Below are 13,553 nucleotides of genomic sequence, written 5' to 3' on the forward strand. Positions count from 1 at the left end.
TTGGGCTCAGAAAAACAAACTCAGTCTAGGAAATGGGAGATGGCCTCATGTCAGAGGGTTTGGGCCTGTGTTTCCAGCTCTGATTATGTATCTAAAAGCTTGAGGCAAAACCCTGATTTCCACCGTTGGCTGTAATGGAGCAGCAGTGGCTTCTCCTGAGGCAGCAATAAAGATGAATGATGCGTTCATTTGTGTGATATATTTGGACATTGGATTCTATAAATAGATTCAATTATCAATATAGTTTGTCAAGTGCCTTCTGAGTGGCTGGAAAACAGCTTCAGGAGTGTCTCTCTGGGCTTCTGCATGGAGCCAACTCTTCAGCGTAGTGTGGACCCATTGCTTAATGGGGCAGCAGAGATTTGCAAGACCTCTCTGTTGAAGCCTATAGGAAATACTGTTGCTGGGAAAAAATGTGCATTTTTGTGCTTCTGAATATGAAATTGTTCAGGTGACTCCTGTACCGTCAGATTCCTGCACTAGTGAAGCTGAAACGGAGTAAAACCAGCTGCTCTAAAGGCTGGCTGCTGTACTTGAAAAGACAAAGTATTGAGCTGTTTTCTCAGAGGTTTGGTGGTTGGGTTGGGGGTTTTTATTTTATGTCCCTACTTTTCCTGATGCTCTTCCCTTTTGTCTGCAGGTCTGGGCCCAAAGAAGACAGCCATCACTGAGGTGAGATGTGTAAAGCTGGGTTTGACAATCCTGTGTTGAAAAATGGTAACACAGAGCTCTAGGAAACTCTTCTGCCTGCCTTTTTTGATCAAAACTGGATTTCAAAATACTTACGAGATTATTAAAAATTAATATCTGTTATTTGGGAGAAATAAAATTAGTGGCAGGTCTCCGGGGTCCCTTTGTTGGCATCAGTGCAGCTGCAGAAGGGATGTGGAGGGATTGTGCTCATCACGTGGCCATTGTTGGCTGGGTGATCCATGATGCCTCTACGTCAGTGACTGAGGGCGCCTCTTCCACACCAGCACTTGGAAGTGCTAACTAAAGAATGCATCTGTTGGGCATCTCCAGGTCCTCTGTGTTGGGTCTTACCCACTGGTGGGAGCCAAGTCAGGGAGCCTGTGATTTGTGAAGCCCTAAAACAGGGGAACATCTCCAGGGACTCATCTTCTCTTGTAGATATTTCAGGTCACAGGTTCTGAGTCACTGTTACCTTCTGGAGCAAAACTCTTCACAGTTGGCAGCAGGGAATCAAGTAGGAGGCTCTGTGCCTGAAAGCTGTTCCCTGAAACCCACACTTGTGGTTTAGGGCATCATGTTCAAATGATTTTTGTTTGATCAAATTTTTTTACGTCCCCCTTCCCATTCCTCACCTGTGGTGATGAGAATTTGTATACACAAACAGCAAAATCTTCCCAAAAACTTCCCTGGAATGCCACGCTTGATTCTTTTGTACCTGCACAGGAATATGCATAGTGGGAGGCTCAACTTCTGTGGAAGTTGGTTGCATAGTTCAGTGCACAAATAGGGCCACTGTTTCTTGCCCTGGAAGCAGCCACAAGCAGAGAAGAGACTGGAAAGGCTTTTGTCACTGCAGTTCCTAGGATGGCAGTCCCTTCCCCCTGCCTGTGTCTGCTCATCACGCTGGGAGGATGATGTGAGCCATTGGCAAGGCAGGACAGCGCAGCTTGGGCTTGCATGGAGTAAGATCCAGCGGGCTGGTAGAAGGAGAGGCTGATCTGTGCTGCTGCTCACAGCTGCTGGAGGAGGAGTGCTCAGGAGCAAGGCTGGCTCTGCTAATGAAATAGGGTAGGAAATGGGATTTTTGAAGGAGAACTCAAGACTGCCCCTTAGTACAAGCAGATTGATCAAAAATAACTGCAAGCTCTTGATCAAAAGCTAAAGTACAAAGAACTTCTTAGTCTGAGCAAAATTATCCATTGTTTGCTGGAGCCGTTGGTTCAGAGCTGGGTCTGTGCAGCACTCAAGAGGGACAGGGATAGAACCGTGTCTCTTGGGAAGTGACCTTGGATCTCTCTGCGTGCTACTCAAGGGAGCATCCAAAGCTGTTCTGCAATGTAGCAAACCCCGAAATGGTGCTGGTATCTCACCAGCATTTCTAGCTGTCTGATGGGCTCCAGGATCCATGGGGGTCACCTGGCAGAGAGCTTGGGAGTGGCTGCTATGTCACCTGGTGGTGGAGTAGAGAGTCCTTAGAGCTGCAAAAGGAGCTGCAGGGAACTTCCCAACACCTGATTACACCAGGCTGTTAAAAGAGCAGCCACAACCTGCTACCTCCTGGGTTGGCAAAGAAAGGCCCAGGCAGACACAGAGGTAGGAGAGGACAAGGGGACAGGAGCAGGTTTGTTGTCACCCTGAAGTACTGGCAGTCTATAGCATTTCTGTAAACTGCAAAACTTGTGGAAGAGACATTCCTGTGGTTCACCCTGTATAGGCTCAGCCTTGGAATTGTAAACAGATGAGATCTTGCTTAAATGGATTATCTCAGTGTGTGTGGGGCTGGGCTGTCCCCATCAGCTGGCTCTGATCTTTCCAGCAAAGCCCGAGGTGTCAGTGTGACACCTGAGGGTGTGGGATTTTAAGAATAAATCTCTGTGGCTGTTTGATTTAATACATCACTGTTTTAAATCAATGGGAAACCTCAGTCAAGCACCAGGGGAACCTTGGCAGCTGGATCTTTTCCGAGCTCGGCATCTTTGCTGAGGGCTCTGCCAGCGAGCAGTGGGGGTGTCAGGTGGAGTGTTGCTATTCTAACTCCTCTTGAGGGGTGGAAGTAGAATTCAAAGAGCATCAGTTTCACCTGTTGGCACTCTGCAGGGTTTTCTCTGGCAGTACTGTGATCCCTGTGTGCAGTACAGCGTGGGAGTGTGGCTGTGCTGCTCTGTATGTGCTTGGTGGCAGCTCAGCCTGTGCCCTGACTGTCCTTGTGCTCTCCTTGCAGGGCCCATCACTGCCAGGACAGCCAGGCCAAGGAAAGAAGATTGGCCATCGAAGCGTGGATGCTTCTGGGGAAACCACCTACAAAAAGGTTTGAGTTTGGGGAGTGGGTGATGGCACCCAAGTGTGGGTGACAGGCTCAGAGGAAAAGTTACGGCCCAGTAATTATTAATCTGGTTGAGATTTTTATGCAGCACCCTTGGACAGCATAATCCTGCAAACAGCAAATCTGAATCCCTAATTCATCTCTTCAGCAGCTGAGTAAACTTGGTTAGCAAGTTAGTGCCTGAGATGACCCCACAGAAGTCACAGACACGGGTGCATTGAAATGCAGGGGATGCTGCCATGATTATCTGCTGTGAAATGCTCACTGGCTGCTGTTTTCCTTTTGCCAGACCACCTCATCCACTCTGAAGGGGGCCATCCAGCTGGGGATTGGATATACTGTGGGCAATCTGAGCTCCAAGCCAGAGAGAGATGTTCTGATGCAGGACTTCTATGTGGTGGAGAGCATTTTTTTCCCAAGGTAAAGGAAAAGGGGGGAAGAATGAATGCGTGAGTTATTTCTTTTTCTCTCACTGATTTTTCAAGAGAGCTTCCATCTGTCTTTAGATCAGAGTTCCATGCTCTGAATGTTTTAAATCCACTCCGTGACATACAAACAGAACAGTGGGAAGTGTTGGATTCTGCAGTGCACTGGCTTGCAGAGAAGCACAGTGCACTCCAGTTTGTTACCCTTCCTACGTGCTTCTTTCAACCTGTCCATCTAGAATTTCTTCCGCAAAATCATACCATGTCTTAGATGGAAGAAACTCCTTCTGGGAGCTCTCTAACTGTGAATAAACAAAGCTCATAAAAGCTATGTTCTCTGTGTAAATATATTCTGCTTGGCAAGTGGTTGTTCCTTTACTCTCTGGAAATAGATTTTGGCGGATAGTTTGAAACCTGTTTTCCTGTTGTCCTACCACAGAAGAAAGGTGGTGGTTGTTGTTCCAAAGATGTCTTTTGGCAAGGCTCAGTGCATCTGAAATGCACAGTAGCTTTGGTGTGAGTGTCCATGTCTGGTGAATGGTAACAGCCCTGCCCATGTGTGTGTTCTGTGCAGCGAAGGCAGTAACCTCACCCCGGCTCACCACTACGCCGACTTCAGGTTCAAGACCTATGCCCCAGTGGCTTTCCGCTACTTCCGAGAGCTCTTTGGGATTCGTCCAGATGATTATCTGGTATGGATATATTTTTACATTTCTCTGTCTTTTCCTCCTTTATTTACCTTTAGCATGAGGGTGGTGAGGCCCTGGCTCAGGTTGCCCAGAGCAGCTGTGGCTGCCCCATCCCTGGGAGTGTTCCAGGACAGGTTGGACGGGGCTTGGAGCAGCCTGAGCTAGTGGAAGGTGTCCCTGCCCATGGCAGGGGGTGGAATGAGATGGGCCTTAAGATCCCTTCCATCCCAAAACATTACATGATTCCAAGTCTGCTTTTGCTGAGTGGCAGCTGCCAGCCTGTACTGGAGGGAGGCCATGACCTGCACACAGTGTAAGCTGTGTAAGCCCTGCAATGGGCTTCCCTCTCTGGTCCTTGTGGTAACAATAACTTACTGTTACCAGCCAAAGGAGTTGTGTTCTGCTGGGTGCGACCCTGTAATGTCCCCTGCGGCTCTAAGGACAAAGATGGGAATTTTTTCTTGTGTACTCACTGGAGAGCTATGTGAGTGTAGTTATTTTAATCATCTTAACAAGACAGAATAAACCACAGCTTGTTCTTGTGCTCCAAAAGCTCCTTAGAGCTGGAAAGGCTGGTTTTCAAATACCTTGGAGTACAAGCTGTTGAGGCTTCGAGTGCACTGTGGTTGAATTTGGGCCCTTGCCTTTATGTGAACTGGGGAAGGAAGCACACCCATGAGTGCACACATGGAACAGCCCTTTCTGTGTGACCTCACCTGTAGATGGGGGTGATCGCAGCTGAACACTCCCAGTGAAACAGACCTGTGCCAGTGCCTGGTGGGAGGGTAACAGTGAACCCTTCCTGTGCCAGCCAAGGCAGTGTTGACCGATGGATGAGTGTTCAGAACTGAAGACAGGCATAGAGTTTGCCTCAGTTGCAAAGGTCATGGCTCTGATTTGTTGTTTCTGCTTCTCCTGGTTGTCTCTTGCCTGCCACAGCAGCAAATGCCTTTAATTACACATGAGATGATTAACTTGATCAAGTCTGGGATTGTTAATCTGTGCAGAGCTGAAAGCTGTTTTCAGTCCATAATGATGAGCATTTAATTTATTGCTCTGATCATCTCCCTTCCATGCCCCACCTCCCTCTCCCCATCTCACCTCTCGCTGGGCAGCTCTGTGATCCTGCCCTGAACCCACCTGACCCCTGCAGTATCTGGGTGGGCACTGAGCTGAAAAGTGCATCCACCTGCTTTGCTTTCTCCTTTTTGTTTTCCTCTGCTGCTGGGCAAGTCCTTATTTGAGGACCTGCTGTCCTCTGAGGATCTGAGGATCCTGGTGACTAGACATGTTCTCCCAGTTCAGGTCCCAATGCAGAACTCTTTGCTGTGCTTGAGCAGGGCTCATCCCTCTTGATTGCACACCTGGGCTAAGTCTTGTCGTGTGTTTTCAGCAGGATTGATGGAGTGAGATGTGGCTGTAAAAATACTGCCAGGTTGGATAGAGCTTGGAGCAACCTGTCTAGTGGAAGCTGTCCCTGCCCATGTATGGAATGAGATGGGCTTTAAGGCCATTTCCAGCCCAAACCATTGTGGGATTCTGTGGATCAGGCACTTGCTTTTGCAGGGAATAGGAGAGCACAAGGCCAGGGGAGAACAGGCAGTGCTTTGTGTTCCCTCCAGTGCAGTGATACGTGGTTCCCTGAGCAGGTTGTGGTGTCTCCTGAAATCCTCTGTGTCCGTCAGCGTGTGCTGGGCTGTGCTCAAAGAGCCTGAATGCGATACGTGCGTGCAGGCACAATGGGAACAGATAAGATGTCATTATGAAGGCTGGATGTTCCTGAAAGCAGATGATTAGTTGGATACTGAGCAGTTGGGATGCTCTGAACTGTAATCTTAGTCTCTAATTATAAATTGTCCATCAGTTTGGCTGCTCAGACCTAACCTATAATGAAAATAGTTCTCACTTGAGCTTTGCTACCCCTTAATCTCCCAGGGTGATGACATGCTGGGGAAGGCCCTTGAGGGCATAGAACTCAAATCTGCAATAAACGGGGGATAAAACATCACCTTTTTTTTCCTTTTTCTCACCAGTATTCGTTATGTAACGAGCCTCTGATCGAGCTGTCCAACCCTGGGGCCAGCGGCTCCCTCTTCTATGTCACCAGCGACGATGAATTCATCATAAAAACTGTGATGCACAAGGAAGCTGAATTCCTACAGAAGCTCCTTCCTGGATACTACATGGTGTGTATCACCCAGGAGCTCGGACCCAGCTCGGGTTTGTCATGGCAGCTTTTCTGTCCAGAGCATCTCCCAGGGCAGGTCCTCCACCTGGGTGTCTTGTGGCCTGTCCCCATGCCAGGGCCAGTGTCATGAAGCCAGTCCCAGAAGCACAAATCTTACTGATTATTTGCAAACTCTGTGGGTAAACATGAGGCAGATAATTGTGCCACAGTTTGGAGGCATGTTCTGGCCTCAGAATGGCTTCCCAGATGTGTGTTTCTTAGTGTCCTTTTCCCAGAACTAGTTCGTTCCTCTTTGCTTGGCACTGTGCATCTGCCCCAGCCTGGATTTGGGGATGGCTGCTGATTGCAATCACAGAATCTTAAAACTCTTAAGGTTGGAAAAGACCACCAAGATCATCAGGCCCAACCTTCAGCTCAGCACCGTCATGGTCACCACTAAGCCTTGTCCTCAAGTGCCACAGCCACACATTGTTTGAATGCTTCCAGGGATGGTGACTCCACCACTGCCTTGGACAGCCTGTTCTAATCCTTTACAACCCTTTCCATGAAGAAATTTCCCTTAATATCCAACCTAAACCTCCCCTAGCACAGCTTGAGGCCATTTCCTCTTGTCCTGTCCCTTGTTCCTTAAGAGCAGAGCTCAACCCCCACCTGGCTGCATCCTCCTGTCAGGGAGTTGTGGAGACCAAAAGGTCCCCCCCGAGCCTCCTTTTCTCCAGGCAATAACACAACCACCTTGGTTTTGTGGGGAAAGCACTGCTGTCCCTGAATCTGTCCCATTCCTGCTGTTTGACAGCTACTCCGAAGGTTGTCCTGGCTCCCACTGGCTGCAGTTCCAAGCTGGAGGCCCCCGTGGTAGCAGCCAGCTTTGCACATCAGTCTGGCAAGGCAGGATATTGAGACCCAGAGACTTGCATTGGGTGAAGTAAATTGGACCCAGGCCTGCTGTTTGGGTGTAAAATCCAGGAGCTGGTGTCCCTGCACAGCTGTGCTGGACGCTCCAGCTTTATGGATGAGGACTCTGACATTCAGTTAGAATGACCAGGGATTTTTTTGTTGTGGAGATGCCAAGGAGAAGGTGATGATAAGTGATGCTGCTGCCCCATCTGTGTGCCTGGTGCAGTGGGTTTATGTGATCCTACACTGGTTCTGTGAAAATCCTTTCCTCGCTCAGTATTTACTGGGGAAAATTTACCCAAGGGAGCCAGGTTATGGGATGTCTGTGTGTTAGTGACAGCCAGGCCAGGAAGAAATTCTTCCCTGTGAGGGTAGTGAGGCCTTGGTACAGGTTGCCCAGAGTAGCTGTGGCTGCCCCATCCCTGGGAGTGTTCCAGGCCAGGTTGGACGGGGCTTGGAGCAGCCTGGGACAGTGGAAGGTGTCCCTGCCCATGGCAGGGGGTGAAACCAAATGGTCTTTACAGTCCCTTCCAACCCAAACCATCCTGAGATTCTGTGAATCACTTGCTTTTGCAGGTGACACTCACATTCCTGGAGAGGATGAGCTTTCTTGGAAAGCACTGCCTGTTGCCTGAATGTGTGTAGTAAATCAGGTGTGGGGTTTTGAGTGGGAATGGAGTTGCTCTGTTAATCCTGCCATCATCCTGCCAAGCAGTTGGTGAATTAAACTGAACTTACCTGTCTGATGCAGAGTTCTGAGTGACCTGTTGTAGCTTTCCACTGTCTGTGGGTTCTGTGGTGCTACGCTACCCCTGATCGCTCTGCTGCTCCTGGGAAACCACCCATGTCAAAGGAGTCAGGGAAAGGAAGCAGGGTGGTTTCATCCTGAGTTATTTAAAGCTGTTTCCATTTACCTGCCTCTGTTACTTTTGGCACTCTCCAAGAGGGCTCACTGCTGTGCCCAGGTGGGTGAGCTGAGGGGAATGAAATTTTAATACAGTCCCATTTCTGCTGTCTGTCAGAACCTGTCAGGTCTGTCCTTCCTGCCATAGTGTGCAGAGAAGTTCTGTTTCCTTCCCAAACGTGCCCAAAGCTGAACAAGCAAATCCTGCCTGTCATGTCATTCCTAATCATTCCGCTGCCTAAAAAAAGGACATGACAGCAGAACAGGATATCCGTGCTCTCTGGCTGACTGCTTTATAAAGCAACTCTGCAACAGGAGGAGAACATTTATGTTGTTTTGTTTAAAAAATAACCCTGGTTTATTCTGGGCTGGAGAATGGCTCTTGATTCTGATGCTTGTGAAGAGATAAAGAGAGCTGTTATTTTTAAGCTTGAAGTTCCCACTTATTGTGTTTATTTCTCTCCCAGTTTGGTGTCTCTTTTTTAGCTGCTGTACTTGGGGAAAGTAGGGGATTTCCGGACTTGGTTATTTGCCCAGAGAATGCTGAACATCTCAGTCCCTGTATTTTCAGGTCCTAAAGCCACTGAAATGCAGGACTTTGTCAAATGTGTACACTGAGCTCCTGTTAAGTTCAGAAAATCTCTCGGCAAAGAATCCCTAGTCCAGCTGTTGACGTGCTTTGTGGTGAACACAGCAGGGATTTTCTGCTCAAATGACCTTTCTCCATGTTTTTTTTCATCCTTGCTACAGAATCTGAACCAGAACCCCCGGACGCTGCTGCCCAAGTTTTATGGGCTGTACTGTGTGCAGTCTGGGGGCAAAAACATCCGCGTGGTCGTGATGAACAACATCCTGCCTCGAGTGGTGAAAATGCACCTGAAATTTGACCTCAAAGGCTCAACCTACAAACGCCGGGCATCAAAGAAGGAAAAAGAAAAGTCCAGCCCTACGTACAAGGACCTGGACTTCATCCAAGACATGCCCGAGGGCCTGATGTTGGATGCAGACACCTTCAGCGCTTTGGTGAAGACGTTGCAGCGAGACTGTCTGGTAAGGAGGGGGCAGCTCAGAGGCAGGGTAAAGAGCCTCTGTGGCTCTCAAGCATGAGGAAGAGCAATCCCCGACTGAGAACCTTGCTAATCTGCTGACCCCAGAGTAGGATCAATCCTTTCTCCTGCCCTTTTCCCTGAAAGCCAAGCAGTAGAGTTGGATCTCATGGCAGCCTCTGAGGACTGAGGCTGTGTTCCTTTGCCTGGTGCATCACACTTTGGCAGTCTGCTCCACTTGTAGCTGCTCTGCTGGAGCATTTTCCCAATCACTGTGCAGCAGATGCAGTAGTGTTGTTTGCAAGTCTTCAGGCCTTTGGTGTGAGTGTGGGATGGCCAAACTCTGTGCAGTCAAGCCCAGAGGTGACTGTTGGTTCAGAAACTTTCAGGCTCTGTCAAAGGAGTTGTTAGTGGGGATGTGGATGGGATGCTTTGCTCTGATTGCTTTGATTCCATGCTTCGGGGGTCTGTATTTCTGCTGCTGGCTTGATATTTTGTCTTTGTTCTTGAACTCAATACTAACCTGTAGGTGTTGGAAAGTTTTAAAATCATGGACTACAGCCTCCTGCTTGGGGTTCATAACATAGACCAGCACGAGCGGGAGCAGCTGTCGGAGGGAGCCCACAGCACGTCGGATGAGAAGCGTCCTGTGGGGCAGAAGGCCCTGTACTCCACAGCCATGGAGTCCATCCAGGGAGGGGCTGCCCGGGGGGAGTCCATAGACACGGACGACACGTAGGTGAAACCTGGGCTCGCTTGTGCTGCTGGGAGAGGCAGAGGTGGAGGCTGGAGTGGGAAGTCCCTAATGAGGCCCACAGGAACTGTTCAAGGGAGCAGCTCTCCTGGGATTTTGGTAGTGCTGCCATTGTGGTGGGAAAGGGGGAAGCCAGGGTGGGAAATAGTTCTGTAAGGCTCTGGCCTCACAGCAGTCTCTCTTCTTAGGCCAGGCTGTAGGTTGTCAGCTTGTGTAACAGCGTCTAAACATCCACCCATGCCCTAGGGAGGAGACTCGCTCAGTTCTAGCTCAGCACCCAAATACTGGAGCAGAAGTAGGGATCAGCCTGTCCCTAGGAGCTTGGAGTTCTCCATCACTCCCACCTTTGGAATCCCTGGCAGTTCCCTGAGGCCATCCCAGTGGGGTTAGCAGACAGCAGTGTAGCCAAGTGCTGGAGTCATTGCTGGAGCTGGAGGCTGGGGGTTGCCCCAAGCCTGTGCTGTGCTTGATCTGGGGTTCTGCCTGGCTCCCTGGCTCTTGGGCCAAGGAATTGTGGAGTTTGCTGCTTGCTGCTGTCTGAAACCAGCTGCTGTGGGTTTGATGGAGGGTCAGTCCTGAGAGCTGAGATAATACCGTGGTGTTTCCAGTCCTTCAAGCTGCATCAATAATTGTAGTGGCCTGTCTGGTAGCCCTGTGTTTTGGCTGTGTGCTGGTGCTGATGGTTGCTGCACCTTTGGCAGGATGGCATTAGTGTGGACTGGGAATACTCTCACTCTTAAGGGTTTACTGCCCTAATGGCAGACAGCTCTCGCTGACGTGATAAATAACCTGACCCCCAGAATAAAGTAGGCAGGAAAAAACTCCGTGGTACTTTGTGACCCAGGCAGAGCTGTGCCACATGACGCAGGTTCTGTCGTGACAGTGGTGTTTGGCCATGCAGGCAGTGACCCTGGGACACCTGGGGTCAGGCCAGGTCAGTCGGTGACTCCCGTGGTTGTGCACAAAGTGACCACGCAGGTTTTAGGATGTGTCTGACACCACACCAGAGCCCCTTAGCGGGGCTGCTGTCGCCCTTCCCCTGAGCTTGGGTGTTACAGGTGCTCTGGCTGAGGCTGCACCTGCTGAAGTTCTGCTTTACCTGCAGGATGGGAGGGATCCCAGCAGTGAACGGCAAAGGAGAGCGTCTCCTGCTGCACGTTGGAATCATAGATATCCTGCAGTCATACAGGTAGGTAACCTGGCAGTGTGTCTTTTCTGGCTGATAACATCTCTCTTAGTACCAAATGAAAGCAGGGGGGATGTCTTCTCCTGGAGACTGTGAGGATGAGTAGATATGGCTGCCCCAAGCTGGCCATGGGCTTCCATCGTGTCCTTAGAACAGGTGGGAACATACAGCCCTTTGTCCAGGATGATGAGCTGCTCATAAAGAAGTAGTTTCCCACCTCAGTGTGGGAAGCATATCTCCATGGATGGAAGGTGCATCTCTTCCAGCCCATCTCCTCCTTCTCTACTTCCCAGGCAGTCCTGACCTGGCTGGGGAGATGCTGGACAAAGCTCAGTCCTGGTGACATTGGCAGCTCAGGGATCTCCCCCATAGGGTATGAAAGGGAGCTTAGTACTGAGTGCATGCCTGAATCTGTACCTTTCTTTTTCTCTTCCCTTCTCCTTGGAATTAGGTTCATCAAGAAGTTAGAACACACCTGGAAGGCCCTTGTCCATGATGGGGTGAGTGCCTGCAGAGGCAGTTGTCCAAGACTCACAGGATTACCTGGTGGCTGTTTATAGAGCCTGACCTGGCACAGCTGCAGCTGATGAAAGGAGCAGTTCTCACACAGCAGGGTGGTCCCACTTATTCCCAGCCAGGTTTCCTTGCTCAGTCCAGTTCCTCACATGTTGAGCAGTTGTGCTCACAGCTTTCCTCCCCTGCTCCTGTCTGTCCCTCTCTTCCTCCCGTGACACCAGGAGCACACACTCAGGTGTGTGTGTTCCTGGGCTGTCAGGAGCCCTGTGCTGTTCTCTTTGGTGACTGGCTGTTTCCACTTCAGCAAGCTCTCTGCCAGCAAATCCCTTTCCATGTTTCCCTGCTGGCTTCATTCCTGCAGCAGCCAGGTGTGTGTTTCTGAAAGAACAACCTTGCATGTGGAAACCGTTCAGTGTTGCATCTCCTGGCTTCCCTTAATGTGGCAAAGGAAATGTGGAGATGCCAAGTCATGGGAACACAGTCACACATCAGAAGCAGAAAGAGCTTCAGTTTTACTATTTTAAACAAAAACATTTGAAATGTATGGAGACCCTTGGCTAAATTTGGGTGTCTGTGTCACATGCAAAGGTATCCAGGTGTACTTGGAATGGCAGCCAGCAAAGCCAGAAGAAATTTCATGTATGCAATCAGGCCAGTGTTTAAAAAAATCCAGGAAGTCTACAAAGGAATAAAATCACCAAAATCCATTATAAAATCACAGCAAGAATATAATCAAATGCAATCAGAGGCAACGCTTCAGGGTTATTTATAGCATTAATTAGAGTGTTTCAGTTAAGCCTTTCCATTTTAAGGCTCTATCAGTGCTAAATGTTGGAATAAAACAGACTGTGTTGGTTGTTACAGAAATTCTGCCTTGAGGGATCATTTTAAAATTAAACAATTGCTTCTTGCTGTTGTAGGACACGGTGTCAGTACACAGACCCAGCTTTTATGCAGAGAGATTCTTCAAATTCATGACCAACACAGTATTTCGAAAGAATTCCTGTAAGTACCAAGTTCAGGGGCTGCTGTGCTGTGAGGCTTTGCCTCGGCCTCGCTGCTGCAGCCCTCACAAGGAGTCTGGGCTGGAGCCTGAGCAGGGTTTTCCACTGGGGTACAGCTGAGAGAGCTGGGGGTGTTCAGCCTGGAGAAGAGAAGGCTCTCGGGAGACTTCAAAGCCCTTTCCAGTGCTTAAAGGGGGCTTAGAAAAAGGAGGGGGAAGGACTTTTATACAGGCAGATAGTGACAGGCAAGGGGCAATGGATTTGAGCTGGCAGGGTTAGATTAGAAGTCAGGAAAAAATTCTTTACTCACAGGGTGGGCAGGCCCTGGCACAGGGTGCCCAGAGCAGCTGGGGCTGCCCCTGGATCCCTGGCAGTGCCCAAGGCCAGGCTGGACAGGGTTTGCAGCAACCTGGGTTAGTGCCCATGTCCCTGCCCATGGAGAAAGGGGAATGAGATGGGTTTTAAGGTCCCTTCCAACCCAAAACATTCCAAGATTCCATGATACAGAGCAAAACTGGCAACTGCAGAGCCCTCAGATTGTCACAGCTTGCCTTGGTCTGCTCAGCCTCCCACCCAGTCCCTGCACCTGACCTGGTTCAGTCCAGGAGGTGTGTGTGTGAGGGCAGAGCCTCTCCTTGTGAAGGGAAAAATGCCTTTGGTGGGACAGTAGCTGGTGGTGGTAATTTGACCTTCTGTCTCCCTCCCTCCCCCAGCTCTGAAGTCGTCCCCCTCGAAGAAAGGGCGCAGTGCCTTGCTGGCCGTGAAGACGGCAGGTCCCACTGCAGCGTTCTCGGCCAGCCAGCTGGCCTCCGAGAAGGACGACACCCAGTACGACCTGCGGGCGGCCAGGAGTTACCCCACGCTCGACGATGAAGGTGACAGCCCCGGTCAGGGTATTGGCTCTGTGGTTACCCTCTCTTTCCTAGCA

General features: G+C 49.9%; 1 protein-coding gene across 11 annotated transcripts in view; it reads left to right on the forward strand.

Annotated features, from left to right (window-relative positions):
• PIP5K1C (phosphatidylinositol-4-phosphate 5-kinase type 1 gamma) overlaps positions 1 to 13,553 on the forward strand; it is a 51,943-nt gene that overhangs the window by 25,166 nt on the left and 13,224 nt on the right. For 6 of the 11 annotated variants that reach the window (XM_039566339.1, XM_039566340.1, XM_039566343.1 and 3 more), the window contains exons 2-12: positions 641 to 672; positions 2,915 to 3,001; positions 3,306 to 3,436; positions 4,016 to 4,133; positions 6,164 to 6,316; positions 8,870 to 9,169; positions 9,695 to 9,900; positions 11,025 to 11,108; positions 11,557 to 11,605; positions 12,542 to 12,626; positions 13,339 to 13,500. In XM_039566339.1, the coding sequence (XP_039422273.1) occupies positions 641 to 672; positions 2,915 to 3,001; positions 3,306 to 3,436; positions 4,016 to 4,133; positions 6,164 to 6,316; positions 8,870 to 9,169; positions 9,695 to 9,900; positions 11,025 to 11,108; positions 11,557 to 11,605; positions 12,542 to 12,626; positions 13,339 to 13,500 (1,407 nt within the window). Of the gene's footprint in view, positions 1 to 640; positions 673 to 2,914; positions 3,002 to 3,305; positions 3,437 to 4,015; positions 4,134 to 6,163; positions 6,317 to 8,869; positions 9,170 to 9,694; positions 9,901 to 11,024; positions 11,109 to 11,556; positions 11,606 to 12,541; positions 12,627 to 13,338; positions 13,519 to 13,553 lie in introns of all 11 variants that reach the window. The other 5 variants (XM_039566337.1, XM_039566338.1, XM_039566345.1 and 2 more) reach the window with 1 other exon arrangement.

This window comes from Corvus cornix, chromosome 28 (assembly GCF_000738735.6).
Source record: "Corvus cornix cornix isolate S_Up_H32 chromosome 28, ASM73873v5, whole genome shotgun sequence".
In the NCBI taxonomy this organism is placed as follows: Eukaryota; Metazoa; Chordata; class Aves; order Passeriformes; family Corvidae; genus Corvus; species Corvus cornix.